Here is a 26,848-nt window from a genome sequence, read left to right as displayed (position 1 = left end):
TTCAGCAAGACAATGATCCAAAACACCGCTCCAAATCTACTTAGGCATTCATGCAGAGGAACAATTACAATGTTCTGGAATGGCCATCCCAGTCCCCAGACCTGAATATCATTGAACATCTGTGGGATCATTTGAAGAGGGCTGTCCATGCTCAGAGACCATCAAACTTAACTGAACTGGAATTGTTTTGTAAAGAGGAATGCTCAAAAATACCTTCATCCAGGATCCAGGAAATCACTAAAAGCTACAGGAAGCGATTAGAGGCTGCTATTTTTGCAAAAGGAGGATCTACTAAATATTAATGTCACTTTTCTGGTGAGGTGCCCATACTTATGCACCTGTCAAATTTTGTTTGAATGCAGATTGCACATATTCTTTTAGTACAATAAACCTCATTTCAAGGCAGAAACATTACTGTGTCCAACAGTTATTACATATATAAAACTGAAATAGCTGTTGCAAAAACACCAATTTTTATAAAACATTAAGCTTAAGATTAATAGGGGTGCCCAAACTTTTTCATATAACTGTAAGTGTACTGCCCCGAATCTCTCTGTAGCATTTTTTTTCTTCAACTAATTACACTTTCTTATCTGTCTGTGCGCTGAGTGAGCACACCACACAACACGCAGGGTTCAGGCTCCCCTGCGTGCAGTGGATGTGTCATCACCTCGCAGGTTCCCTTCCTGCTCGTCCTTCTGGCAAGTCAGAGCAGAGGATGCATGTGCAAAGCAACTTCACAGTGCCACCTAGGGGGAGTATATGTTGGAAGGGGGAGGAAGGAGGTCAATGAGGCCTCAGGCCAGGTCTGTCAGGGAAAATAGCCACCCGGTTTTAGGGAGAGGTGATAGAGATCATAACTCTCTCCTCTGTGCTTGCACAGCACACCATCCCCACCTCCTGTAATGTTACAGACACCTCAGAGTTGTGAAGAGGGAGGGTGTGCAGGGCTGATGGGGTGTACAAGCCTAGCTCCTACTGCTTATTTCCAAGGTCAGGACTCCCCCACTGCTGCCACTGGATAAATGCTGATGAAGAGAGTAAGTATGTATATTTCATGTCCCAGTATAATGTGTGTATTATTATTATTATTATTATTATTTATTATTATAGCGGTATTTATTCCATGGCACTTTACATGTGAAAAAGTTGTATACATAGCAAAAACAATTACAATAATCTTGAACACAATGTGACAGCGACGGGTACAGGAGGAGCGAGGACCCTGCCCACGAGCGCTCACAATTTACAAGGGATGGGTGAGGATACAGTAGGTGAGGGTAGAGCTAGTCATGCAGCGGTATGGTGGAGCAGTGGTTACTACAGGTTGAAGGCTTGTCGGAAGAGGTGGGTCTTCAGGCTCCTTTTGAAGATTTCCACGGTTGACGAGAGTCTGATATGTTGGGGTAGAGAGTTCCAGAGTAGGGGAGAAGCATGGGAGAAATCTTGTGTGCAATTGTGGGAGGAGGAGATAAGAGGGGAGTAGAGAAGGAGATCTTGTGAGGATCAGAGGTTGCGTGCGGGTATGTAATGGGAGACTAGGTCAGAGATATATGGAGGAGACAGGTTGTGAATGGCTTTGCATGCCATGGTTAGGGTTTTGACCTGGAGTCTCTGAGCAATGGGGAGCCAGTGAAGATATTGACAGAGAGGAGAGGCCAGAGAATAGCGGGGGGACAGGTGGATTAGTCGGGCAGCAGAGTTTAGGATGGATTGGAGGGGTGCGAGAGTGTTGGAAGGGAGGCCACAGAGCAGGAGGTTGCAATAGTCAAGGCAGGAGATGAAGATGATGAGGGCGTGCACTAGTGTTTTTGCAGATTCATGGTTGAGGAATGTGCGGATCCGGGAGATATTTTTGAGCTGGAGTAGGCAGGATGTGGAAAGGGCTTGGATATGTGGTTTGAAGGAGAGTTCAGAGTCCAGGGTTACCCCAAGGCAGCGAGCTTGAGGAACTGGGGAGAGGGGGCAGCCATTGACGTTGATTGATAGGTCAGTTGGGGGGGTTGAATGAGATGGCGGAAAGATGATGAATTCTGTTTTGTCCATGTTAAGTTTCAGAATTCCAGCAGAGAAGAAGGATGAAATAGCGGATAGACATTGTGGGATTTTGGTTAGTAGGGATCTGAGCAAAATGAGTGGGAAAAAGAGAGGTCGTGGTGGAAGGGGGAATATGCTTGGTGTTCACGGTATATGTGGGATAGGTGGTAATGTTAGTGAAAGCACTAGTGAACCAACACCGTCATGTCCTATACAAAGACAACTGACAACTTCTGTTACTGGATGGGCTACTACATTCCATTTGTTTGGTAGCCGCACAGTGATGTTGATAAGTGCCAGAAAGAGCAGATCACACAGAGTACAGTCCACAGAGGTGGCACCCCAATTACCCTTGCTTCCCCCGTGTCACAACTGTCCAAGTGTCCAACTGACTGTAGTGAACCACACTGTAGAACTGTTCACCCATTCTATACCATGGGCATCAGAAGTGTACTCCAAACATTCACAGAGTCAAGAAGAAGGAGGAAAGCATTTGCACCGATGCCCAAAATATTTTTATGTTGGATTCAGGACAGGACAGAGTAGGATCCGACCAGTTCCTGACCCTCGTCACCAGACGTTAACCAAATGGGAGGGAGGTGATCCTGATGAGACTCAGATACCTGAGGCTGATGCGGACTGTACTGTGCTGTCAGGGCAACAAGAGGAGAAGGGTCACTCTGAGGGAGAGAAATGGGATAACATATTGGATGATGACGGGGTTGAGTGAGAGCCCGTCAGCTGTAAAGGAAGCGGACATGCCTGCTGTGTTTGTTTCACCAAGCACAACACACGTTTCTCAATACGCCTTAAAATGTGCTCCTCACTCACATTCCAGCAGTTTGATCATTTCACCATACTCCGACCTCTCTCAGCAACGCAGCTTGCCCTCGGTCCCACAGTTGTAGTCATGTAAAAGATTGTTTCATCATCCTACACATGACAAAGCTAAGAGGTTGAACTCCTCTATCTCAAATCTGTTGGCCAAGGAAATGCTGCCTTTCCGACTGGTCGATACAGACGGTCTCCGAAAGCTGATGGCCGTCACAGTCCCCCAGTACCATTTGTCCAGTCACCATTACTTCTCTAAGAAAGCTGTGCCTGCGCTATACCAGCATGTCGCAGACAACGTCACCAGTTCCTTGACTAAATCTATATCTACAATGTTGCATTTCACCACAGACACCTGGACGAGTAAGTATGGCCAAGGCCATTACATCTCACTGACTGGGCACTGAGTGACTTTGATGGCTGTTGGGACAGGCGGGGGAGTGGCTGCTCCACAAATCTTGGAATCCCCAAGACTTGCAGAAGAATCCTTTGTATTTCACACTTCCTCCACTGCTTCATTGTCCTCCACCTCCTCTAGGGCCTCCACCTGCGCAATCAACTGCTACCTTAACGAGACATGCATTCCAATAGTGCAGAGCGAATCCACACCACCTCCATATCAGCACAGCCAGGGCTCAGCGCAATCAGGCAGTCTTCAAATTAATATGCCTTGGACATCGTAGTCATTCAGCTGAAAAGTTATGGACAGCTCTCCAGACTCCGTTTCAGCAATGGCTGGCTGTCTCCACTGTACCTGGAGCCAGGGAAGGCCATGTGCGATAATGGTGCAAACCTGTTGGCGGCCTTACACCGAAGCAAACTCACACACGTGCCTTACATGGGTCACGTCCTCAACCTGGTGGCACAGCGATTTCTCTGCCACTATCCCAGCCTTGATGAGCTGCTTCAGAAAGTGCGGAAGCTGTGTTCTCACTTACGCCATTCGCATCCATCATGTCATTGACTTGCATCGATACACAGGTCTTTTTCCATGCAAGTTAACAGGTTGATATGTGATGTGCCGACGATGTGGAATTCCACTCTGCACATAATGCAACGACTGTGGCAGTAGCAACGAGCCCTTATGTAGTATAGCCTAAGCCAACACAGTATGGACATGGGGGATATCATGTTTACGAAGTAGGAACAGATTAAGGACCTCTGCACCCTTCTGCACAGTTTTGAAATGGCTACTAAACTAGCTAACCCTGACAATGTCGTCATCAGCATCACTATTGCAGTCACCTACAGTACAGACCAAAAGTTTGGACACACCTTCTCATTTAAAGATTTTTCTGTATTTTCATGACTTTGAAAATTGTACATTCACAATGAATGCATCAAAACTATGAATTAACACATGTGGAATTATATACTTAACAAAAAATTGTGAAACAACTGAAAATATGTCTTATATTCTAGGTTCTTCAAAGTAGCCTCCTTTTGCTTTGATGACTGCTTTGCACACTCTTGGCATTCTCTTGATGAGCTTCAAGAGGTAGTCACCGGAAATGGTTTTCACTTCACAGGTGTGCCCTGTCAGGTTTAATAAGTGGGATTTCTTGCCTTATAAATGGGGTTGGGACCATCAGTTGTGTTGTGCAGAAGTCTGGTGGATACAGAGATGATAGTCCTACTGAATAAGATGTTAGAATTTGTATTATGGCAAGAAAAAAGCAGCTAAGTAAAGAAAAACGAGTGGCCATCATTACTTTAAGAAATGAAGGTAAGTCAGTCCGAAAAATTGGGAAAACTTTGAAATTGTCCCCAAGTGCAGTTGCAAAAACCATCAAGCGCTACAAAGAAACTGGCTCACATGAGGACCACCCCAGGAAAGGAAGACCAAGAGTCACCTCTGCTTCTGAGGTTAAGTTTATCCGAGTCACCAGCCTCAGAAAAGGCAGGTTAACAGCAGCTCAGATTAGAGACCAGGTCAATGCAACACAGAGTTCTAGCAGCAGACACATCTCTTCAACAACGGTTAAGAGGAGACTTTGTGCAGCAGGCCTTCATGGTAAAATAGCTGCTAGGAAACCACTGCTGAGGACAGGCAACAAGCAGAAGAGAACTTGTTTGGGCTAAAGAACACCAGGAATGGACAATAGACCAGTGGAAATCTGTGCTTTTGTCTGATGAGTCCAAATTTGACATCTTTGGTTCCATCCACCGTGTCTTTGTGCGATGCAGAAAAGGAGAACGGATGGACTCTACATGCCTGGTTCAAACCGTGAAGCATGGAGGAGGAGGCGTGGGGGGTGCTTTGCTGATGACACTGTTGAGGATTTATTCAAAATTGAAGGCATACTGAACCAGCATGGCTACCACAGCATCTTGCAGCGGCATGCTATTCCATCTGGTTTGCGTTTAGTTGGACCATCATTTATTTTTCAACAGGACAATGACCCCAAACACACCTCCAGGCTGTGTAAGGGCTATTTGACCAAGAAGGAGAGTGATGGGGTGCTACGTCAGATGACCTGGCCTCCACAGTCACCAGACCTGAACCCAATCGAGATGGTTTCGGGTGAGCTTGACCGCAACAAGGGCCAGCAAGTGCTAAGCATCTCTGGGAACTCCTTCAAGATTGTTGGAAGACCATTTCCGGTGACTACCTCTTGAAGCTCATCAAGAGAATGCCAAGAGTGTGCAAAGCAGTCATCAAAGCAAAAGGTGGCTACTTTGAAGAACCTAGAATATAAGACATATTTTCAGTTGTTTCACACTTTTTTTTAAGTATATCATTCCACATGTGTTAATTCATAGGTTTGATGCCTTCAGTGTGAATGAACAATTTTCATAGTCATGAAAATACAGAAAAATCTTTAAATGAGAAGGTGTGTCCAAACTTTTGGTCTGTACTGTATATACTGGAGAAGACTTTGAATAGCGTGCGGCAGTAGGTGGTTGTCTCAGAAGAAGAGGAGGATGCAGAAGGGATAAGAATGTCTCAAAGTTCCAGACTGTCGTCATACAGGCGGATGCCAAGTCACGGTTGCTTCCTGCGTTCGAGGGGGTTTGGTGATACCAGACATACTGTTACTAAAGGTGCAAGAGCCAAGTAAGTAATGGAGGAGGAAAAGGTGATGGGCGAGCAACAGTCAGAAGATGAAGAGAATAATCACCCCCTCTCTGTTGAACGTGGTTTGCAGGAGGGCACGGAGGAAACATTCATCAGTGTTACGCAGCCAACAATATAATCTGGTTTGGACCACCTGGAAGAGCCCGAAATATGAGTGCCTTCTTGCTGCACTTTCTGCAACATGTTCCCCATATAGTTAGGATTCAAAATCATGCTGACTACTGGGTTGCCACTCTGTTAGATCCACGTTATACGAGTAAATTTGCTTCACGCCCTGGAAAGGGACACGCTAATGTTGGAGTATTGAAACAAGATTTTAAGCAACCTTAATAGAGCTTTTCTCCAAGATAGCAGAGGGGCACACAGTGTGCATAGCAGCTGCAGTCTTTCAACCTCCGGCACGTCAGTTCGTCAACACCAAAACATTTGCAGCAGCAGAGAAAGTGGCAGAAGCAAGTCGTTTCACACTTTTTTTAAACCACCTCGTGCACCAGCACAACAGAGTACAAGTCTGACACGTGGAGAACGACTTTGCGCTGAGCGCGCGGTGGTCTGGTATATAACGCTCTGGGAGATATGTAATGAGTTCATTAGATGTATGGTGATATATGTTGATATATGAGTTATATTTAGACTCAATCTTTGGTACCTATTCCCAATATTTTTGTAGAGCATAATAACTAAAATGCTATGTGCCACCGTTCTGGATGGCTGTTGAGATTGTTTTTATATCATGTATCCTATTTTTGAATCATCTCCGGTTTCTATGATGCATGTTTAATAATGCATTTTTAAAGTGACAACATCACCATTATTGTCGTCCGTTTTGGCTTTGGCCATTCCCCCCCCATATACTTATACTTTAATGAAATTGATGCCACTTTGGTTGTTTAAGGCCACAATGTTTTCAAATGGGAACAGTCCTGACTGGGTCTCCATCTACTGTGTTGGCTGTAGTGGAAGAAATGTCGTTCCTAATTGTACAATTTCTACTGTACTGAAATTGATGCCACATTGTTGGTGTCTGCCAGTAATTTTTGGAAATGTGAGGAATCCTGATTTGGTCTCCATCTATTGGGCTGGCTGTACTGGAAGAGATGTCGGTCTCCTTTATACTACTTACTAGCTATTGAGCCCGTTCTACGCCCGGGTGGTGAGCATTTTTATTGGTATATGGTCTCCCATGCTGGTATGTGCTGCCTCCATCCTAGTAATTGTGCTCCCCAATCCTGTTTCTCCATCCTGTTGTGTGCTGCCCTCATTCCTATCTTGGTATACATGGCACTCCTCACCCCCAATCCTGGTATGCATAGCACCTCTCATCCCCAATCCTGGTGTGCATGGCACCCCTCATTCCCAATCCTGGTATGCATGGCATCCCTCATCCTCAATCCTGGTATGCATGGCACCACTCACCCCCAATCTTGGTATGCATTGCACCCCTCTCCCCCAATCCTGGTATGCATGGCACCCTTCACCCCCAATCCTGGAATGCATGGCACCCCTCATCCCCAATCATGGTATGCATGGTCCTCTAATCCTTGTATGCATGGTTCCCTCATACCCAATCCTGGTATGCATGGTACCCCATCCCTCATCCCTATCCTGGTATGTATGGTACCCCTCATCCTGGTATGCATGGCACCCCTCATCCCCCAATCCTGGTATGTATGGTACCCAATACCTCATCCTGGTATGTATTGTACCCCTCATCCTGGTATGCATGGCAACCCATCCCTCATCCTGGTATGCATGGTACCCCGCATCCTTATGCTGGTATGTATGGTACCCTCATCCTGGTATACATGGCACCCCTCATCCCAATTCTGGTATGTATGGCCTCCTCATCCCTCAATCCTGGTATGCATTGTACCCCGCAATCTTATCCTGGTATGCATGGTACCCCTCATCCCTATTCTGGTATGCATGGTACCCCTCATCCTGGTATGCATGGCACCCCATCCCTCATCCTGGTATGCATGGCACCCCATCCCTCATCCTGGTATGCATGGTACCCCACATCCATATTCTGGTATGTATTGTACCCCCTCATCCTGGTATACATGGCACCCCTCATCCCAATTCTGGTATGTATGGCACCTCTCATCCTCCAGTCCTGGCATATATGGCCTCCTCATCCCCTAATCCTGATATGCATGGCACCCAACCCCTCATTCTGGTATGTACGGCACCCCTCATCCCCAATCCTGATATGTATGGCCCCCTCATCCCTATCCTGGTATGCATGGCATTCCTCATCCCCAAATCCTGGTATGCATGGCACCACATATTCCTATTCTGGTATGCATGGTACCCCATCCATCATCCTGGTATGCATGATACCCCACATTTCTATCCTGATATGCATGGTGTTCCTCATCCCCAATGCTGGTGTACATGGCACCCCTCATACCCCAATCCTGGTATGCATGACACCCCTCATCCCTATTCTGGTATGCATGGTACCCTTCATTCTGGTATGCATGGCTCCCCATCCATCATCCTGGTATGCATGGAACTCCGCATTCCTATCCTTGTATGCATGGTACTCCTCATCCCAAATGCTGTTATGCATGGCACCCCTCACCCCCCAATCCTGGTATGCATGGCAACCCTCATCCCCCAATCCTGGTGTGCATGGTACCCCTCATCCCCCAATCCTGGTATGCATGGTACCCCTCATCCCAAAATCCTGGTATGCATGGTACCCCTCATCCCCCAATCCTGGTATGCATGGTCCCCTCACCCCCAATCCTGGTATGCATGGTCCCCTCACCCCCCAATCCTGGTATGCATGGTCCCTTCACCCCCCAATCCTGGTATGCATGGTCCCCTCACCCCTCAATCCTGGTATGCATGGTTCCCCTCACCCCTCAATCCTGGTATTTATGGTCCCCTCACCCCTCAATCCTGTTATGCATGGTCCCCTCACCCCTCAATCCTGGTATGCATGTTCTCTAGTGAGATTGATGCCACTTTGGTTGTTTTAGGCCACAATGTTTTCAAATGGGAACAGTCCTGATTGGGTTTCCATCTACTGTGTTGGCTGTAGGGGAAGAAATGTCGTTCCTAATTGTACAATTTCTACTGTACTGAAATTGATGCCACTTTGTTGGTGTCTGCCAGTAATTTTTGGAAATGTGGGGAATCCTGATTGGGTCTCCTTCTATTGGGTTGGCTGTAGTGGAAGAGGTGTCGGTCCCCATTTACACTACTTATACTCTTGTGAAATTGATGTCATTTTGGTGGTTTTAGGCCCAAATGTTTGCAAATGGGAACAGTCCTGATTGGGTCTCCATCTACTGTGTTCGCTGTAGGGGAAAAGGTGTCGTTCCTAATTGTACAATTGCTACTGTACTGAAAGTAATGCCACTTCGGTGGTATTAGGCCCTAATTTAGGGAAATGTGAACACTCCTTATTGGGTCTCCATGTGCTGGGTTGGCTGCAGTGGAAGAGGTTTTGGTCTCCTTTACAATAGTTATACTCTAGTGAAAATTATTTTTTGGTGCAGATATTGATCTCCACAAAGGGGTACACAGACCTGATAAACTCAACATGTATATACAAAGCAGACTGCATCTCAGTTTAAAATTGTTTGGGACAGATATTCTTCTTCGCAAAGGGGGAAAAAAAAGGTTGAGTCCGAGCCGCTTACTGACCCTTGACTGTACTGTGCTGTCAGGGCAAGATGAAGAGGAGGGTGACTGTGAGGGCGAGAAATGGGATATCACATTTGATGATGATGAGGTTGCATATCCAACTTGGTGATAACCCAGAGGCACACAACTGTGTAGCTCATCAGAGGAGATGGAGGAGGAAGATGAGGACGTTACATTGCGTCTTATGGCGCAGACATGGAGTGATGCAAGCATGATGAGCACTACATCCTTAGCCACAACCTTGGCAGTGACCAGCAGTGGTCGCTGGTCTGCAGCTCACAGGGGCAGCAAAGGTTGCCTAGCTTGAGCCTTTTTTGAGACCGCAAAGGATGAGCCAACTCACGTTATATGAAAACTTTGCGATAAAAAACTCTCTAGAAGGAAAAAGTGCAATAATTTGACTGCTACCTGCATGAACCTTCACATGCGCAATCAACATGCGTTACTCTGGCAATCTCACTGTGATAAAATGTGGACCTCAACAACTATCAGCTGCCCCATTATCTGCATCTGCTGCTTCTTCTTCCTCTTCCTCTGATACAATGCCAAGTATTGGCATGCAGGTCTCCCACTGCAGAACCTCTGCTTCTCTACCTGCTCCAGTCAGAATGAATGAGAGCCCGTCAGCGGTTACGGAAGCAGACATGCATGCTGTGTTTGTTTCACCGAGCACACCACAAGTTTCTCAATCCACCGTAACATGTCCCCCTGCACCTCACTCACAGTCCAGCAGTTTGTCCGTTTCACCATACTCCGCCCTCTCTCAGCACAGCAGTCAGCCCTCGGTCCTGCATTTGTGGTCACGTAAAAAATTGTTTCCTCCCACACATGACAAAGCTAAGAGGTATAAATCCACCATCTCCAATCTGTTGGCCACGGAAATAGTGGTGTCAGGCCCTAAATTTTTATTTGTGAACACTCCTGTATGGCTGCTTTTTTAATGAGGAGGTAACTGGAGAACGTGAAGGAAACCCCCGCAAACTACTTGCAGATGTTGTCCTCTATCATTAAAAAGGAGTTAGTTCGTTGTCTAGGAGACCGACCACCTCTGCTGTCTTCCTTGTGAAGATTGTGTTGAAGCTTGCAAGGTGTCATAAGTTTACCATGATATACAGGAGCCAGAAGACCACAGCATCTGATTCCTCCCACTCCTGCAGTCAATAAAAGGATTTTACGCCTTCATATTAATCGATGCAGGATTTAATCTGCTCAGTTGTGAGCTCCTGGAAGCTTAACGTGACTTAGGCACTCGACAGATTTGTCCTGTGCATCTCCCCTACTGTGATAACGCTGTAACCCAATACATAAAACTGTCACCTACCATGGAAACCTTGAAAAGCAAGCTGAAGACCCACTTCTTGTGACAAGCGTACAATCTGCAGCAACCCTCGCTCCAGCATACCGTTGCACACCTTGCTGTACTCTGACCTACTGTATCCTCACCCATCCCTTGTAGATTATTTGTGCTCACTGGCGGGCAGGGTCCTCTCTCCTCTCGTACCAGTCAGTGATCCCTTTTGACATGTAACGCACCACGCAATGAATGTTGCTGTAATAGTAATGATAATTATAGTACTTGTACTCTGGGTCAATTGATGGCACTTTCCAGGTGTCTACTCCTAATTTGATGTGTTTTGGCAGCTTTTGGGCCGGTTTTAAGGTGTTGCGTATGAGGGTTTTTTTGTCCCCCCGTTGAATCCTATGGTGTTCGATAATGTTCGTCGAACATTCAAGGAATAAATGGGCGAATATCGCAAATTCAGCGATTGCAATCCGAATCGAATATTGAACCATTCGCTCATCTCTAGTCAAGAGCACGATCTCTGATTTTCAATAAAAAAAAAGACTGGGGATCATTGGCTTCATGGAATTGTATTGTGTTGCCCACCAGTCTGGATTTAAAAGAAAGAACGCGCCAATTACGCAAGTACAGATGCAGTCTTGCGGAATTGGCGCATTCTAATGCAAGTCAATAGTGGCGAAAATGCAGCACTTCCGCAAAATAATTGGTAGTGCTGCATTTTTTTTCCGCAATGATAATCCGCAGCTGAAATTTCCGCAGCATGTGCACAGCACATGCGGATTATCATTAGGGAACATGGCAGACCTTTTACCATGCGTTTTTTAAGCATTTCTGCAGCGTTTTTGGCGCTGCGGAAACACTTAAAAAACGCATCGTGGGCACACAGCCTAAGTAGTCTTACCAAACCCTTTGAAGAGACATAGAGGAGGGCCTCAGTTAAAAATAAGCCATTTTAAAGGAGTGGGTCTGCTATGCTGTTATTGCATATGCAGTGATTGCATGGGCTACCCAAAATTTGGAAAAACCCCAATACCCCTTTGAAGAGACATAGAAGAGGGTCTCAGTTAAAAATATGTTCCCATTATAAAGTAGTGGGTCTGCTATACTGTTATTGTGTATGCAGTGACTGCAAGTCCTATAGTTTGACAAAGTGTAAAAGGAAAAAAAGTCTCAGAAAGTGAAAAAAAAATAAAACAAAATTGTAAAAATATATAAAAAAATGTAAGAATCCAAAAAAATAAAAATTATTTTTTGTATAAAATAGTTTTTATTGTGTAAAAGTGCCAAAACATAAAAAAGATATAAATGTGGTACCACTGGAAACGTTCAGACCCGAAGGATAAAGATGCCTTATCAATTTTACCCCACCGCAACGACTTAAAAAAACAAACAAAAAACAATTCCTGAATTGTTGGTTTTTGTTTATTCTGCCTTCCAAAAATCGTAATAGAAAGCGATCAAATAATTTCACATGCCCAAAAATGGTACCAATAAAAACGTCAACTTGTTCCGCAAAAAACAAGCCCTTACAAGACTCTGTTGGCCGAAATATGGAAAAATTATTGCAAAAACAAATCTTTGCAAAAAAAAGTTAGTGTATGACAGCTGCCAAACATAAAAACCCGATGTGAATCTGGTATAGCTGTAATCGCACCGACCCAAAGAATAAAGTTGTCAAAGCACGAAGAACGGCGCAAAAAATAAACTCTAGGGTTAGGGTTGTGCTAGGTTTATGGTTGTGCTAGGGTTATGGTTGTGCTGGGGTTATGGTTGTGCTAGGGTTAGGTGTAGCGCTGGCGTCCCTGCCCTCTGCTAGGCAGGGACGCTGCTCCCCTCACCGCTCTGCTCCGTGCCCGGCGTCCTCTCCCCGCTCTGCTGTCAGCGCGCGCTCCTTCCCGGCGTCCTCCTCCCGCTCTGCTCTCAGCGCGCGCTCCTTCCCGGCCCCTGTGCTTAGGGCGCGCGCGCGCTCCCCTCCTCTTAAAGGGGCCGCGCGCGCCGTCCCAAGGAGTCCCCGGCCAATGGCCGGAGGACTTCATCATATATAAGGCACCTCCTCCAAAATGGAGGTGCCCGAGCAATGTTGTTTGCACCTGTGTCTCACCTGTGCTTCAGCCCTCAGGTCCCGCTGCCAGTTACCTGCCAGTTACCTGCCTGATTCCTGCCTGAATACTTGTTACCTGTCTGCCAGTCTGAGGTCCGACGGTCTGCCTTACTACTCCTGTCAGTCTGTCTAAAGGACCAGCCTGCCCGCTCACCTGGGAGTGCACATCAGCTACCTGCCTGCTTTCCTGAGGTCCGACGGTCTGCCTTACAACTCCGGTCAGTCTGTCTATGGACCAGCTTGCCCGCTCACCTGGGAGCGCTTCTCCGTTACCTGCCTGCTTGCCTACCTGGAGGCTCCGCCATCACGTGCTGTGACCACCAGCTATTCCAGACTCTTGCCCGCTCACCTGGGAGCGCTTCTCCGTTACCTGCCTGCTTGCCTGCCTGGAGGCTCCGTTGTCACGTGCTGTGACCATCAGCTACTTCAGACTCTTGTCCGCTCACCTGGGAGCGCTTCTCCGTTACCTGCCTGCTTGCCAGCCCGGAGGTTCCGCCGTCACGTGCCGTGACCACCTGCTATTCCAGAGACTCTCGCTTGCTCACCTGGGAGCACACATCTACCATCTGCCTGCTAGCCTACCCGGAGGCTCTGCCATCACAGGTCGTACCTACCCTTTACCCAGAGACTGCCCTGATCACTTGCCGTATCTCCCTGTCCGTTCATCCAGAGACTGCCACCCGCTCCCTTACAAGGGCCGCCCCCTTGTATAGTAGCTTAGAGGTTCCGCCTCCCAGACCCGTTACAGTTTGCTCGGGCCATGGAACCCGGTGGCACCCAAGCTCCCTCGCTCTCGGACCTCTGTCTTGAACTGTCCCGTCAGAGGTCCCAACAGGAGTCCATCCTGGGTCACCTGCGGAATGTTAATACTCGCCTGAACACTCTGTCTGATCCACCAACAACCTCCGCCAGTGCCATATCTTGCAATCCGGCAGCTCCGCTGCCCACTAATACCATGGTATCCTACCCCGGACCCCGGCTTTCTGCACCTCCTCGCTTCGGAGGCGACTCCGTCCAGGCTCGGGGCTTCTTAAATCAGTGCACCCTGCATTTTGAACTTTTGTCCTACCAGTTTAACTCCGACCGGGCCAAAATTGCCTTCACCATGTCCCATCTCACCGGGGAGGCCCTGGCCTGGCTAAATCCTCTATGGGAGAGAGGAGACCCCCTGGTGTCCAACTTGCCTGCTTTTCTCACGGCTTTCCGGAAAGTCTTCGACGAACCCGGACGGAAGACCTCATCTGCATCATCGTTGCTACGCCTCCGTCAGGGGAGTCTCACCGTGGGCCAATATGCCATACGGTTCCGTACCCTTGCCTAGGAGCTGACCTGGGATAACGACGCTCTGGTTTCCGTCTTCTGGGAGGGTCTGTCCGGCCGTATTAAAGATGAACTTGCCGGTCGGGACATTCCTACCACTCTCGATGACTTAATAACTCTTGCCACCCGGATTGACCTACGGTTCCAGGAGCGTGCCAGAGAGGTCACCCGTGAGAGGAGGTTACCACTAGAGATGAGCGGTGTTCGACTTGAACTGTTCGCCAATCTCAAATTCGAGCTGTTTTGGGCGGTGTTCGAATTGTTCGACGAACCCGAACGATTTGCAAAAAATTCGGCTGTTCGAGGTTATGTTCGATAACTGTTCGTGCACCAAAAGCGTGTCCTGCATGTCTGGCGCTATTTAGAGCACCAATCATGCAGGGATTGTCTGCCACTCACTGTAATGCCACAGCCATGGTGGTTGTGGCATTACAGTGATTGCCCAAATCGATGGGAACAGTGCCAACAGTGAAACATGAAAAGCCGGCAATTCAGCAGCGGCATACACCTGTACCCGACAATTTAGAACCGAAAGAATAGAGCTTCACACATAGATTAGATAGATATAAACATGTCAGCCACATATATACGAAGTACAGTGAAAGTGCTGCTTACTGTACTTGTCATTTAGCGTAAAGGATTTATCAAAAAAAATAATAGTGTTTTCATGCACTGTCTCTTTAAAAAAGCCGGCCGGCAATTCAGCAGCGGTACCCGACAATTTATAACAGACAGAATAGAGCTTCACACATAGATTAGATAGATAGAAACATGTCAGTCACATATATATGAAGTACAGTGACAGTGTTGGTTACTGTACTTGTCATTTAGTATTAAAATAAAGGATTTATTATTAAAAAAATTGGCGTGGGGTTCCCCTTAATTTTAGGCTCTAGCGGAGGTTAAGCAGACGGCTGGGGCAGATGTTTGAAGCCTGGGAAGGGGGTAATAACCACGGAGCTTCCCAGGCTACTAATATCAGCCCCCAGCTGAATACATAGCCTTTACTAGCTATTAAAATGGGGGACCCCCCCAAAAAAATGACGTGGGGTCCCCCCTAATTTAATAGCTAGCAAAGGCTAGGCAGACAGCTGGGGGCTGATATTAATAGCCCAGGAAGGGAGCCATGAATATTGGCCCCCTCCCAGGCTAGAAACACCAGCCGTCAGCCGCCCCAGAAATGGCGCATCCATAGGATGCGCCAATTCTGGAACTTAGCCTCGCTCTTCCACGCTGCCCTGGTGCGGTGGCAGGGGGTAATAGGGTTGGGGTTGATGTCAGCTTATAATGCCAGCTGACATCAAGCCCAGGTTAGTAATGGAGAGGCGTCTATAAGACACCCCCATTACTAACCCCATAGTCAAAGTTAAAAAAAACACAAACACCCAGAATAAAGTCCTTTAATTGAAATAAAGACACAATCCTTTATTGTTCTAAATTAAACCATACTTACCGTCACGCCCATTCCAGCTGAAGCCAACGATCTCCTGCAATAAAAGAAAAATAATAAAGCAACCTCATCCTTACCTTTCCATGGTTCCCACGACAGCTTCAGCTCTGCTACATCGAGATGACAGGCTGGACCGCAGCAGAACGCTGCCATCCAGCCTCTCATCCCGCAGACACTGAGAAGCGCAGGCATGCTTGCGCTGCTCAGCGTCTCTCTGTGACGACATCCAGATGAGCCGAGTTCATGTCCAATGAGCTCGGCTCACCTCATGCACGTCACTGACAGCGTGGGAAAATTCTCAAGCTGAAGCGGTGAGTGCAGGAGAATTCTCCCACGCTGTCAGTGACGTGCATAAGGTGAGCTCATGTCCAATGAACTCAGCTCACCTCCTGCACGTCACTGACAGCGTGGGAGAATTCTCCTGCACTCAGCGCTTCAGCGTGAGAATTCTCCCGCTGAAGCGCTGAGTGCAGGAGAATTTTCCCACGCTGTCAGTGACGTGCATAAGGTGAGCTCATGTCCAATGAACTCAGCTCACCTCCTGCACGTCACTGACAGCGTGGGAGAATTCTCCTGCACTCAGCGCTTCAGTGTGAGAATTCTCCCACGCTGAAGCGCTGAGTGCAGGAGAATTTTCCCACGCTGTCAGTGACGTGCATGAGGTGAGCCGAGTTCATTGGACATTAACTCGGCTCATCTGGATGCCCTCACAGAGAGACACTGTGGAGCGCAAGCAAGCCTGCGCTTCTCAGTGTCTGCGGGATGACAGGCTGGATGGCAGCGTTCTGCTGCGGTCCAGCCTGTCATCTCGATGTAGCAGAGCTGAAGCTGTCATGGGAACCATGGAAAGGTAAGGATGATGTTGCTTTATTATTTTTCTTTTATTTCAGGAGATCGTTGGCTTCAGCTGGAATGGGCGTGATGGTAAGTATGGTTTAATTTAGAACAATAAAGAATTGTGTGTTTATTTCAATTAAAGGACTTTTTTCTGGGTGTTGTGTTTTTTTTAAATACTTTATTAGAAATTCATGGTGGTCATGTCTAATATTGGCGTGACCCCATGAATTTCGGGCTTAGGGCCAGCTGATAATGCCAAGCTGACCCTAACCCCTTTATTACCCAGTGAGCCACCGCATCAGGGCCCTGGATGAGTTGGGTACAGCGCCAGAAGATGGCGCTTCTATGAACGTGCCATTTTCCGGGGTGGCTGCGGACTGCAATTTGCAGCGGGGGTGGCCCAGAAAGCTTGGGCCTCCCTGCGCTGCGGATTCCAGCCCCCAGCTGCCTAGTTGTACCTGGCTGGACACAAAAACAGGGCGAAGCCCCACGTCAATTTTCTTTAAATTATTTCATGAAATAATTAAGAAAAAAAGGGCTTCCCTATATTGTTGTGTCCGGCCAGGTACAAATAGGCAGCTGGTGGTTGGGGGCAGCCCGTTCCTGCCTGCTGTACCTGGCTGGACACAAATATAGTGCGAAGCCCCACGTCAATTTTTTTTAAATTATTTCATGAATTTCCTGAAATAATTTAAAAAAATTGAAGTGGGGCTTCGCACTATATTTGTGTCCAGCCAGGTACAGCAGGCAGGAACGGGCTGCCCCCATCCACCAGCTGCCTATTTGTACCTGGCCGGACACAACAATATAGGGAAGCCCTTTTTTTCTTAATTATTTCATGAATTTCATGAAATAATTAAAAAAAATTGAAGTGGGGCTTCGCACTATATTTGTGTCCAGCCAGGTACAGCAGGCAGGAATGGGCTGCCCCCATCCACCAGCTGCCTATTTGTACCTGGCCGGACACAACAATATAGGGAAGCCCTTTTTTTCTTAATTATTTCATGAATTTCATGAAATAATTAAAAAAAATTGAAGTGGGGCTTCGCACTATATTTGTGTCCAGCCAGGTACAGCAGGCAGGAACGGGCTGCCCCCAACCACCAGCTGCCTATTTGTACCTGGCCGGACACAACAATATAGGGAAGGCCTTTTTTTCTTAATTATTTCATGAATTTCATGAAATAATTAAAAAAAAAGTACGTGGGGCTTTGCCCTATTTTTGTGTCCAGCCAGGTACAACTAGGCAGCTGGGGGCTGGAATCTGCAGCGCAGGGAGGCCCAAGCTTTCTGGGCCCCCCCCGCTACAAATTGCAGTCCGCAGCCACCCCGGAAAATGGCGCGTTCATAGAAGCGCCATCTTCTGGCGCTGTACCCAACTCATCCAGGGCCCTGGTGCGGTGGCTCACTGGGTAATAAAGGGGTTAGGGCCAGCTTGGTATTATCAGCTGGCCCCAAGCCCAAAATTCATGGGGTCACGCCAGTATTAGACATGACCACCATGAATTTCTAGTAAAGTATTTAAAAAAAACACAACACCCAGAATAAAGTCCTTTAATTGAAATAAAGACACAATTCTTTATTGTTCTAAATTAAACCATACTTACCATCACACCCATTCCAGCTGAAGCCAACGATCTACTGCAATAAAAGAAAAATAATAAACCAACCTCATCCTTACCTTTCCATGGTTCCCACGACAGCTTCAGCTCTGCTACATCGAGATGACTGGCTGGACCGCAGCAGAACGCTGCCATCCAGTCTGTCATCCCGCAGACACTGAGAAGCGCAGGCATGCTTGCGCTCCTCACTGTCTCGCTGTGACGGCATCCAGATGAGCCGAGGTCATGTCCAATGAACTCGGCTCACCTCATGCACGTCACTGACAGCGTGGGAAAATTCTCACGCTGAAGTGCTGAGTGCAGGAGAATTCTCCCACGCTGTCAGTGATGTGCATGAGGTGAGCTCATGTCCAATGAACTCAGCTCACCTCCTGCACGTCACTGACAGCGTGGGAAAATTCTCCTGCAATCAGCGCTTCAGCGTGAGAATTTTCCCACGCTGTCAGTGACGTGAATGAGGTGAGCCGAGTTCATTGGACATGAACTCGGCTCATCTGGATGTCGTCACAGAGAGACGCTGAGCAGCGCAAGCAAGCCTGCGCTTCTCAGTGTCTGCGGGATGACAGGCTGGATGGCAGCGTTCTGCTGCGGTCCAGCCTGTCATCTCGATGTAGCAGAGCTGAAGCTGTCGTGGGAACCATGGAAAGGTAAGGATGAGGTTGCTTTATTATTTTTCTTTTATTGCAGGAGATCGTTGGCTTCAGCTGGAATGGGCGTGATGGTAAGTATGGTTTAATTTAGAACAATAAAGGATTGTGTCTTTATTTCAATTAAAGGACTTTATTCTGGGTGTTTGTGTTTTTTTTAACTTTGACTATGGGGTTAGTAATGGGGGTGTCTTATAGACGCCTCTCCATTACTAACCTGGGCTTGATGTCAGCTGGCATTATAAGCTGACATCAACCCCAACCCTATTACCCCCTGCCACCGCACCAGGGCAGCGTGGAAGAGCGAGGCTAAGTGCCAGAATTGGCGCATCCTATGAATGCGCCATTTCTGGGGCGGCTGACGGCTGGTGTTTCTAGCCTGGGAGGGGGCCAATATTCATGGCTCCCTTCCTGGGCTATTAATATCAGCCCCCAGCTGTCTGCCTAGCCTTTGCTAGCTATTAAATTAGGGGGGACCCCACGTCATTTTTTTGGGGGGGTCCCCCATTTTAATAGCTAGTAAAGGCTATGTATTCAGCTGGGGGCTGATATTAGTAGCCTGGGAAGCTCCGTGGGTATTACCCCCTTCCCAGGCTTCAAACATCTGCCCCAGCCGTCTGCTTAACCTCCGCTAGAGCCTAAAATTAAGGGGAACCCCACGCCAATTTTTTAAATAATAAATCCTTTATTTTAATACTAAATGACAAGTACAGTAACCAACACTATCACTGTACTTCATATATATGTGACTGACATGTTTCTATCTATCTAATCTATGTTGATGCTCTATCTTTCTGTTCTAAATTGTGGGGTACCGCTGCTGAATTGCCGGCCGGCTTTTTTAAAGAGACGGTGCATGAAAACACTATTATTTTTTTAAATAAATCCTTTACACTAAATGACAAGTACAGTAAGCAACACTATCACTGTACTTATTATATATGTGACTGACATGTTTCTATCTATCTAATCTATGTGTGAAGCTCTATTCTTTCTGTTCTAAATTGTCGGGTACAGATGCTGAATTGCCGGCCGGCTTTTTTAAAGAGACGGTGCATGAAAACACTAATATTTTTTTTGATAAATCCTTTACACTAAATGACAAGTGCAGTAACCAACACTGTCACTGTGCTTCTTATATGTGTGACTGACATGTTTATATCTATCTAATCTATGTGTGATGCTCTATTCCTTCTTGTCTAAATTGTCGGGTACCGGTGTATGCCACTGCTGAATTTGCCGGCCGGCTTTTTTAAAGAGAGTGTCTTCTGAGCAGTTTGTCAGCTTTTGGACACCTTTGCAGGTGTTTTCTATGTGTTTCTATGTGTTTTTGTTTGCCTGCCATTGGTTTTAACGGTGTTCGACGGTGTTCTAAGGTGTTCGACGAACAGTTCGACGAACAGTTCCTCGAACATCCCGGTGTTCGACGAACCGAACCGAACCCGAACACTACGGGGGTGGCTCAACACTAGTTACCACGTCTAGCTCCTACTTTTCAGAAACCCGTCACTCCTTCTGTCTCTAACCAGGTACACCCTCCTGAGCCTATGCAGGTCGACCAGACCAAGATGGTTAAGACCCATCAGGACTTACGCCGTGCCGAGGGGACCTGCTTCTACTGTGGCAGTAATTAGCACCGGATCCGTGCCTGCCCGGAGAGGTCGGGAAACGCCTGTGTCTAGGTTCGCTCAGAGAGGTCCACCTAGACAAGAATAAATCCTCTCCATCCCTGCTGTTGTCAGTTTCAATCGTCTACGGGGAGAACCGTTATTTCGAACTAGCCCAACTGGACTCTGGAGCAGCCGGGAATCTTATTTCACAGTCCCTGGTAGAGAAATACCGCATCCCCACCAAACCTCTGGCTGTACCCTTGTCTGTGACTGCCGTGGATGGGGGTCTCTTACCACGCCCCATCCAACTCATCACCGAATCCATTACTCTGCAGGTGGGAATGCTGCATTCTGAGAGTATCTCCTTTCATGTTCTGCCTGGACTCTCTCACGCCCTCTTGCTAGGTCTGCCTTGGCTCCAGAAACATGCACCCGTGCTTGACTGGCAAACCGGAGAAGTCCTTCGCTGGGGACAAGACTGTCATAAGACCTGCCTGGTTCCCGTCCATCCCGTCCGTCCCTCTCCTACCCCAGCTAATCTACCTGGACTTCCAATTCCTTATTGGTCTTATGCTGATGTCTTTAATAAAAAGGAGGCAGAGACATTACCCCCTCATAGACCATACGACTGTCCCATCGACCTGTTACCCGGTACTACTCCTCCCCGTGGGCGTATTTATCCTTTATCCGCTGCTGAGACCCGGTCGATGTCCGAATATATTGAGGAGAATCTGGCCAGGGGATTCATCCGGAAATCTACCTCCCCGGCGGGAGCAGGCTTCTTTTTCGTCAAAAAGAAGGACGGCTCTCTCCGTCCCTGTATAGACTATAGAGGCCTAAACCAGATCACGGTGAAGAATAAGTATCCCCTTCCGCTCATTCCAGAATTATTTGATCGTCTGAGGGGGGCTAGAATCTTCACCAAACTAGACCTCCGTGGGGCTTACAACCTGGTTCGTATCCGTCAAGGGGATGAATGGAAGACGGCATTCAACACCCGGGACGGCCACTATGAATACCTGGTAATGCCCTTTGGTCTCTGTAACGCTCCTGCCGTCTTTCAAGAGTTGGTCAATGACATCTTCCGGGACCTTCTCTACTCCTGCGTAGTGGTGTACCTGGACGACATCTTGGTCTTCTCTCCGGATCTCCAGACTCACCGGAGGGACGTTCGTCAGGTCCTGCTCAGGCTCAGGCAGAATCACCTCTTCGCTAAATACGAGAAGTGCCTCTTTGAGCAGACCTCGCTTCCGTTTTTGGGCTACATTATTTCTCAGACCGGCCTACGAATGGATCCAGAGAAACTGTCTGCCATCGAGAAATGGCCTCGACCGGAGGGGCTGAAGGCCATTCAGCGGTTCCTGGGCTTCGCCAACTACTACCGCCTCTTCATACAACACTTCTCTTCCCGGACTGCCCCAATTTCCGCGCTCACCCATAAGGGTACTAATCCCAAAGAGTGGCCGCCCGAAGCAGAAGAAGCCTTTCTTTCCTTAAAACAGGCCTTCTCTTCCGCCCCGGTGCTGCATCACCGGACGGCAACAAGCAGTTCTTCCTGAAAGTGGACGCCTCCTCCTCTGGAGCTGGAGCGGTACTTACTCAAAAATCTTCTTCCGGGAGGATGGTAACTTGCGGCTTCTTCTCTAAACTCTTCTCCTCCTCAGAGCGCAATTATTCCATAGGAGATCGAGAGTTATTGGCCATCAAACTGGCATTGGAGGAGTGGCGTTACCTGCTTGAGGGGGCTCTTCACCCGGTAATAATTTACACTGACCACAAGAACTTGGCTTACCTCCAGCATGCCCAGAGACTTAACCCGCGCCAAGCCCGGTGGTCCTTGTTTTTTGCTCGTTTTGATTTTGTCCTTCATTTTCGCCCGGCTGACAAAAACGTCAAGGCGGACGCCTTGTCTCGATCCTTTCTGGTATCTGATCTCGAGGAAGATCCGAAACACATCATCGATCCCGCCAGAGTAATGCAGGTGGCTCCCGTGAGTCTAAATCGTCTCCCTCCCGGAAAGACGTTCGTATCAGTACCTGATCGGGAGAAGATCCTTCACTGGGGTCACTCGTCTAAACTGGCTGGCCACGCTGGTCAGAAGAAGACCCTCCAGCTTATTTCCCGGCACTACTGGTGGCCTACCCTGCACAAGGATGTAATAGACTTTGTTTCTGCCTGTGTGTCCTGCGCCCGCAACAAGGTTCCGAGACATCTGCCAGCCGGTCGCCTCCTTCCGCTCCCAGTACCTGCTGCCCCCTGGCAGCATATTGCAATGGACTTCATAACTGACCTCCCACTCTCTGCCGGTTGTACGGTCATTTGGGTGGTCGCTGACCGCTTCTCCAAGATGGCTCATTTCGTTCCCCTGCCAGGCCTCCCGTCTGCACCCGAGCTAGCTAGAGATTTTATTCGTCACATCTTCCGTCTTCATGGCCTGCCCCTCCACATCGTGTCGGATCGTGGGGTACAGTTCACCTCACGCTTCTGGAGAGCCACTTGTAAACTACTAGACGTCACCCTGGACTTCTCTTCCGCTTACCACCCACAGTCCAATGGTCAAGTGGAGCGGATCAATCAGAACCTGACCAGTTACCTCCGGCACTTCGTTAATGCCCACCATTCTGACTGGGTGGATCTCCTACCATGGGCCGAGTTCTCTTACAATAATCACGAGAGCGAATCCTCCTCCAAATCCCCGTTTTTTGTAGTCTTTGGTCAGCATCCTCGGATTCCTTTTCCTGTCTCCACCTCGGTGGACAACCCGGCTGCGGAATCTCTCGTTAGCAAATTTTCCTCCATTTGGGAGAGTACCCGATCCGCACTCCTTCAGTCTTCCGAGCGTATGAAAAGACACGCTGACAAAAAACGTCTGGACCCTCCTCAATTCCGTCCTGGGGATAAAGTCTGGCTCTCGTCCAAATATGTCCGGCTCAAGATCCCTTCCTATAAGTTAGGGCCTCGGTTCATCGGCCCACTGGAGGTCATCAGTCAGATCAACCCGGTGGCCTATAAATTGAAACTCCCGGCCAACTTACGGATCCCTAACTCCTTCCATGTATCTCTCCTCAAACCTGTGGTACTTAACTCTTTTTCCAAGTCTACAGGTACGCCTCCTGCTCCGGTTTCTGCTGAGGACGAGTTTGAGGTAGAGAACATTCTTGCCACCAAAAGGGTAAGAGGAAAGACCTTTTTTCTGGTAGATTTTAAGGGGTTTGGTCCTGAGGAGAGAACGTGGGAGCCCTGGGAGAACATCCATGCCCCTCTCATCCTAGCTAAATTTCTGTCTGGCCTAAAAAAGGGGGGGCCTAAAGGGGGGGGTACTGTAGCGCTGGCGTCCCTGCCCTCTGCTAGGCAGGGACGCTGCTCCCCTCACCGCTCTGCTCCGTGCCCGGCGTCCTCTCCCCGCTCTGCTGTCAGCGCGCGCTCCTTCCCGGCGTCCTCCTCCCGCTCTGCTCTCAGCGCGCGCTCCTTCCCGGCCCCTGTGCTTAGGGCGCGCGCGCGCGCGCTCCCCTCCTCTTAAAGGGGCCGCGCGCGCCGTCCTAAGGAGTCCCCGGCCAATGGCCGGAGGACTTCATCATATATAAGGCACCTCCTCCAAAATGGAGGTGCCCGAGCAATGTTGTTTGCACCTGTGTCTCACCTGTGCTTCAGCCCTCAGGTCCCGCTGCCAGTTACCTGCCAGTTTCCTGCCAGTTACCTGCCTGATTCCTGCCTGAATACTTGTTACCTGTCTGCCAGTCTGAGGTCCGACGGTCTGCCTTACTACTCCTGTCAGTCTGTCTAAAGGACCAGCCTGCCCGCTCACCTGGGAGCGCACATCAGCTACCTGCCTGCTTTCCTGAGGTCCGACGGTCTGCCTTACAACTCCGGTCAGTCTGTCTATGGACCAGCTTGCCCGCTCACCTGGGAGCGCTTCTCCGTTACCTGCCTGCTTGCCTACCTGGAGGCTCCGCCGTCACGTGCTGTGACCACCAGCTATTCCAGACTCTTGCCCGCTCACCTGGGAGCGCTTCTCCGTTACCTGCCTGCTTGCCTGCCCGGAGGCTCCGTTGTCACGTGCTGTGACCATCAGCTACTTCAGACTCTTGTCCGCTCACCTGGGAGCGCTTCTCCGTTACCTGCCTGCTTGCCAGCCCGGAGGTTCCGCCGTCACGTGCCGTGACCACCTGCTATTCCAGAGACTCTCGCTTGCTCACCTGGGAGCACACATCTACCATCTGCCTGCTAGCCTACCCGGAGGCTCTGCCATCACAGGTCGTACCTACCCTTTACCCAGAGACTGCCCTGATCACTTGCCGTATCTCCCTGTCCGTTCATCCAGAGACTGCCACCCGCTCCCTTACAAGGGCCGCCCCCTTGTATAGTAGCTCAGAGGTTCCGCCTCCCAGACCCGTTACATTAGGGTTAGGGTTGGGTTGGAATTGGGATTTTTTTCAAAAGTAAAGAAAAAAAAAAGATGATGATATGGCCACTAGTGTTGAGCGCAAGTGCTTGCTACTTGATTTTGCATCAGGTGCTCGAGTATGCACCAAGTATTGTGGGTGCTCGAGGGACATGCTCGAGTCTCCACCCCATATGCTTCGCGGCAAATAAACCTTGCGGGAATTGCTTGTAATGCACGAGCGATCCCTGCATGTTTTTTTTTGGTGTCAAACAACCATGAAACATGCGGGGCGGGGACTCAAGCATGTCACTCGAGCATGTCCCTCGAGCACCCGTGATACATGGTACATACTTGAATACCCAATGCAAACTCAAGTAGCGAGCACTTGCGCTCAAGACTAATGACAACTTATTCAATATGATGACCTAATGTTATCAAATTGGGTGGCATACCTTTGGGTTCAAAATGTTCACTATACCACTTGATAAAATCCTTGAGGGGTCTAGTTTCCAAAATGGGGTCACTTGAGGGGGGTTTCCACTGTTTAGGCACATTAGGGGCTCTCCAATCGCGACATGGCGTCCGCTCAGACAATTTTGCGTTCAAAAAGTCACACAGTGCTACTTCCCTTCTGAACCCTGCCGTGCGCCCAAACAGTGTATTTTCCCCACAAATGGCATACTCGGGAGAAATTGCATAACAGTTTTTTTGGTTCATTTTCCCTTTTTACCCATGTGAACATAAAAACATTGGGGTTAAAAAATTATTTTTGTGGAAAAAGTTCCATTTTTTTATTTTCACGCCTCAATGTTATAAACTTCTGTGTAGCACCTGGGGGTTCAGAGTGCTCACCACACTCCTAGATAATTTCCCTGAGGGGTATATTTTCCAAAATGGTGTGACTTGTGTGGGGTTTCAACTGTTTACGCACATCAGGGTCTCCCCAAATGCAACATGTCGTTCGCTAATTATTCAAGCAAATTTTACATTTAAAAATTCAAATGATACTCCTTCCGTATGTCGAAATAGTGGTTTTCCCCCACATATGGGGTATTGGCGTGTTCAGGAGGAATTGCACAACAAATTTTGTGGTCCATTTTTCCTAATACTCTTGCGAAAATTAAAAAAATTGTGTCTTAATTAACATTTTTGTGAAAAAAGTTAAATGTTCATTTTTTTCTTCCACATTACAAAAATTGTTGAGACAACTGAAGGGTTAATAAACTTCTTGAATGTAGTTTTGTGCACCTTGAGGGGTGTAGTTTTTAGAATGGTGTCAATTTGGGTATTTTCTGTCATAAAGGCCCCTCAAAGTCACTTCAAATGTGATGTGGTCCCTAAAAAATGGTTTTGTAAATTTTGTTGGAAAAATGAGAAATCGCTGGTCAACTTTTAACCCTTATAACTTCCTAACAAAAAAAAATGTTGGTTTTAAAATTGTGCTGATGTAAAGTAGACATGTGGGATATGTTATTTATTAACTATTTTGTGTGACATACAGTACAGACCAAAAGTTTGGACACACCTTCTCATTTAAAGATTTTTCTGTATTTTCATGACTATGAAAATTGTTCATTCATACTGAAAGCATCAAAACTATGAATTAACACATGTGGAATTATATACTTAACAAAAAAGTGTGAAACAACTGAAAATATGTCTTATATTCTAGGTTCTTCAAAGTAGCCACCTTTTGCTTAGATGACTGCTTTGCACACTCTTGGCATTCTCTTGATGAGCTTCAAGAGGTAGTCACCGGAAATGGTTTTCACTTCACAGGTGTGCCCTGTCAAGTTTAATAAGTGGCATTTCTTGCCTTATAAATGGGGTTGGGACCATCAGTTGTGTTGTGCAGAAGTCAGATGGATACACAGCTGATAGTCCTACTGAATAGACTGTTAGAATTTGTATTATGGCAAGAAAAAAGCAGCTAAGCAAAGAAAAATGAGTGGCCATCATTACTTTAA

At 47.9% G+C, this 26,848-nt stretch overlaps 1 protein-coding gene across 8 annotated transcripts in view; it reads left to right on the top strand.

Moving 5' to 3' along the window:
* The window catches only part of LOC141265127 (ATP-binding cassette sub-family B member 5-like), a 1,418,963-nt gene that overhangs the window by 756,590 nt on the left and 635,525 nt on the right, over positions 1–26,848 (top strand). Inside the window, exon 1 of one of the 8 annotated variants that reach the window (XM_073677810.1) lies at positions 741–1,040. The exons of the other annotated variants lie outside the window; for them this stretch is intronic. Coding sequence (XP_073533911.1) covers positions 1,026–1,040 — 15 coding nt within the window. The 5' untranslated portion in view covers positions 741–1,025. Of the gene's footprint in view, positions 1–740; positions 1,041–26,848 lie in introns of those variants that run through there. 8 annotated transcript variants of the gene reach the window in all.

The sequence above is a fragment of the Phyllobates terribilis genome, unplaced genomic scaffold (genome assembly GCF_046119375.1).
Source record: "Phyllobates terribilis strain yellow unplaced genomic scaffold, ASM4611937v1 Scaffold_4__5_contigs__length_816908805, whole genome shotgun sequence".
In the NCBI taxonomy this organism is placed as follows: domain Eukaryota; kingdom Metazoa; phylum Chordata; class Amphibia; order Anura; family Dendrobatidae; genus Phyllobates; species Phyllobates terribilis.
This window is presented reverse-complemented; position numbering and strand designations above follow the sequence as displayed.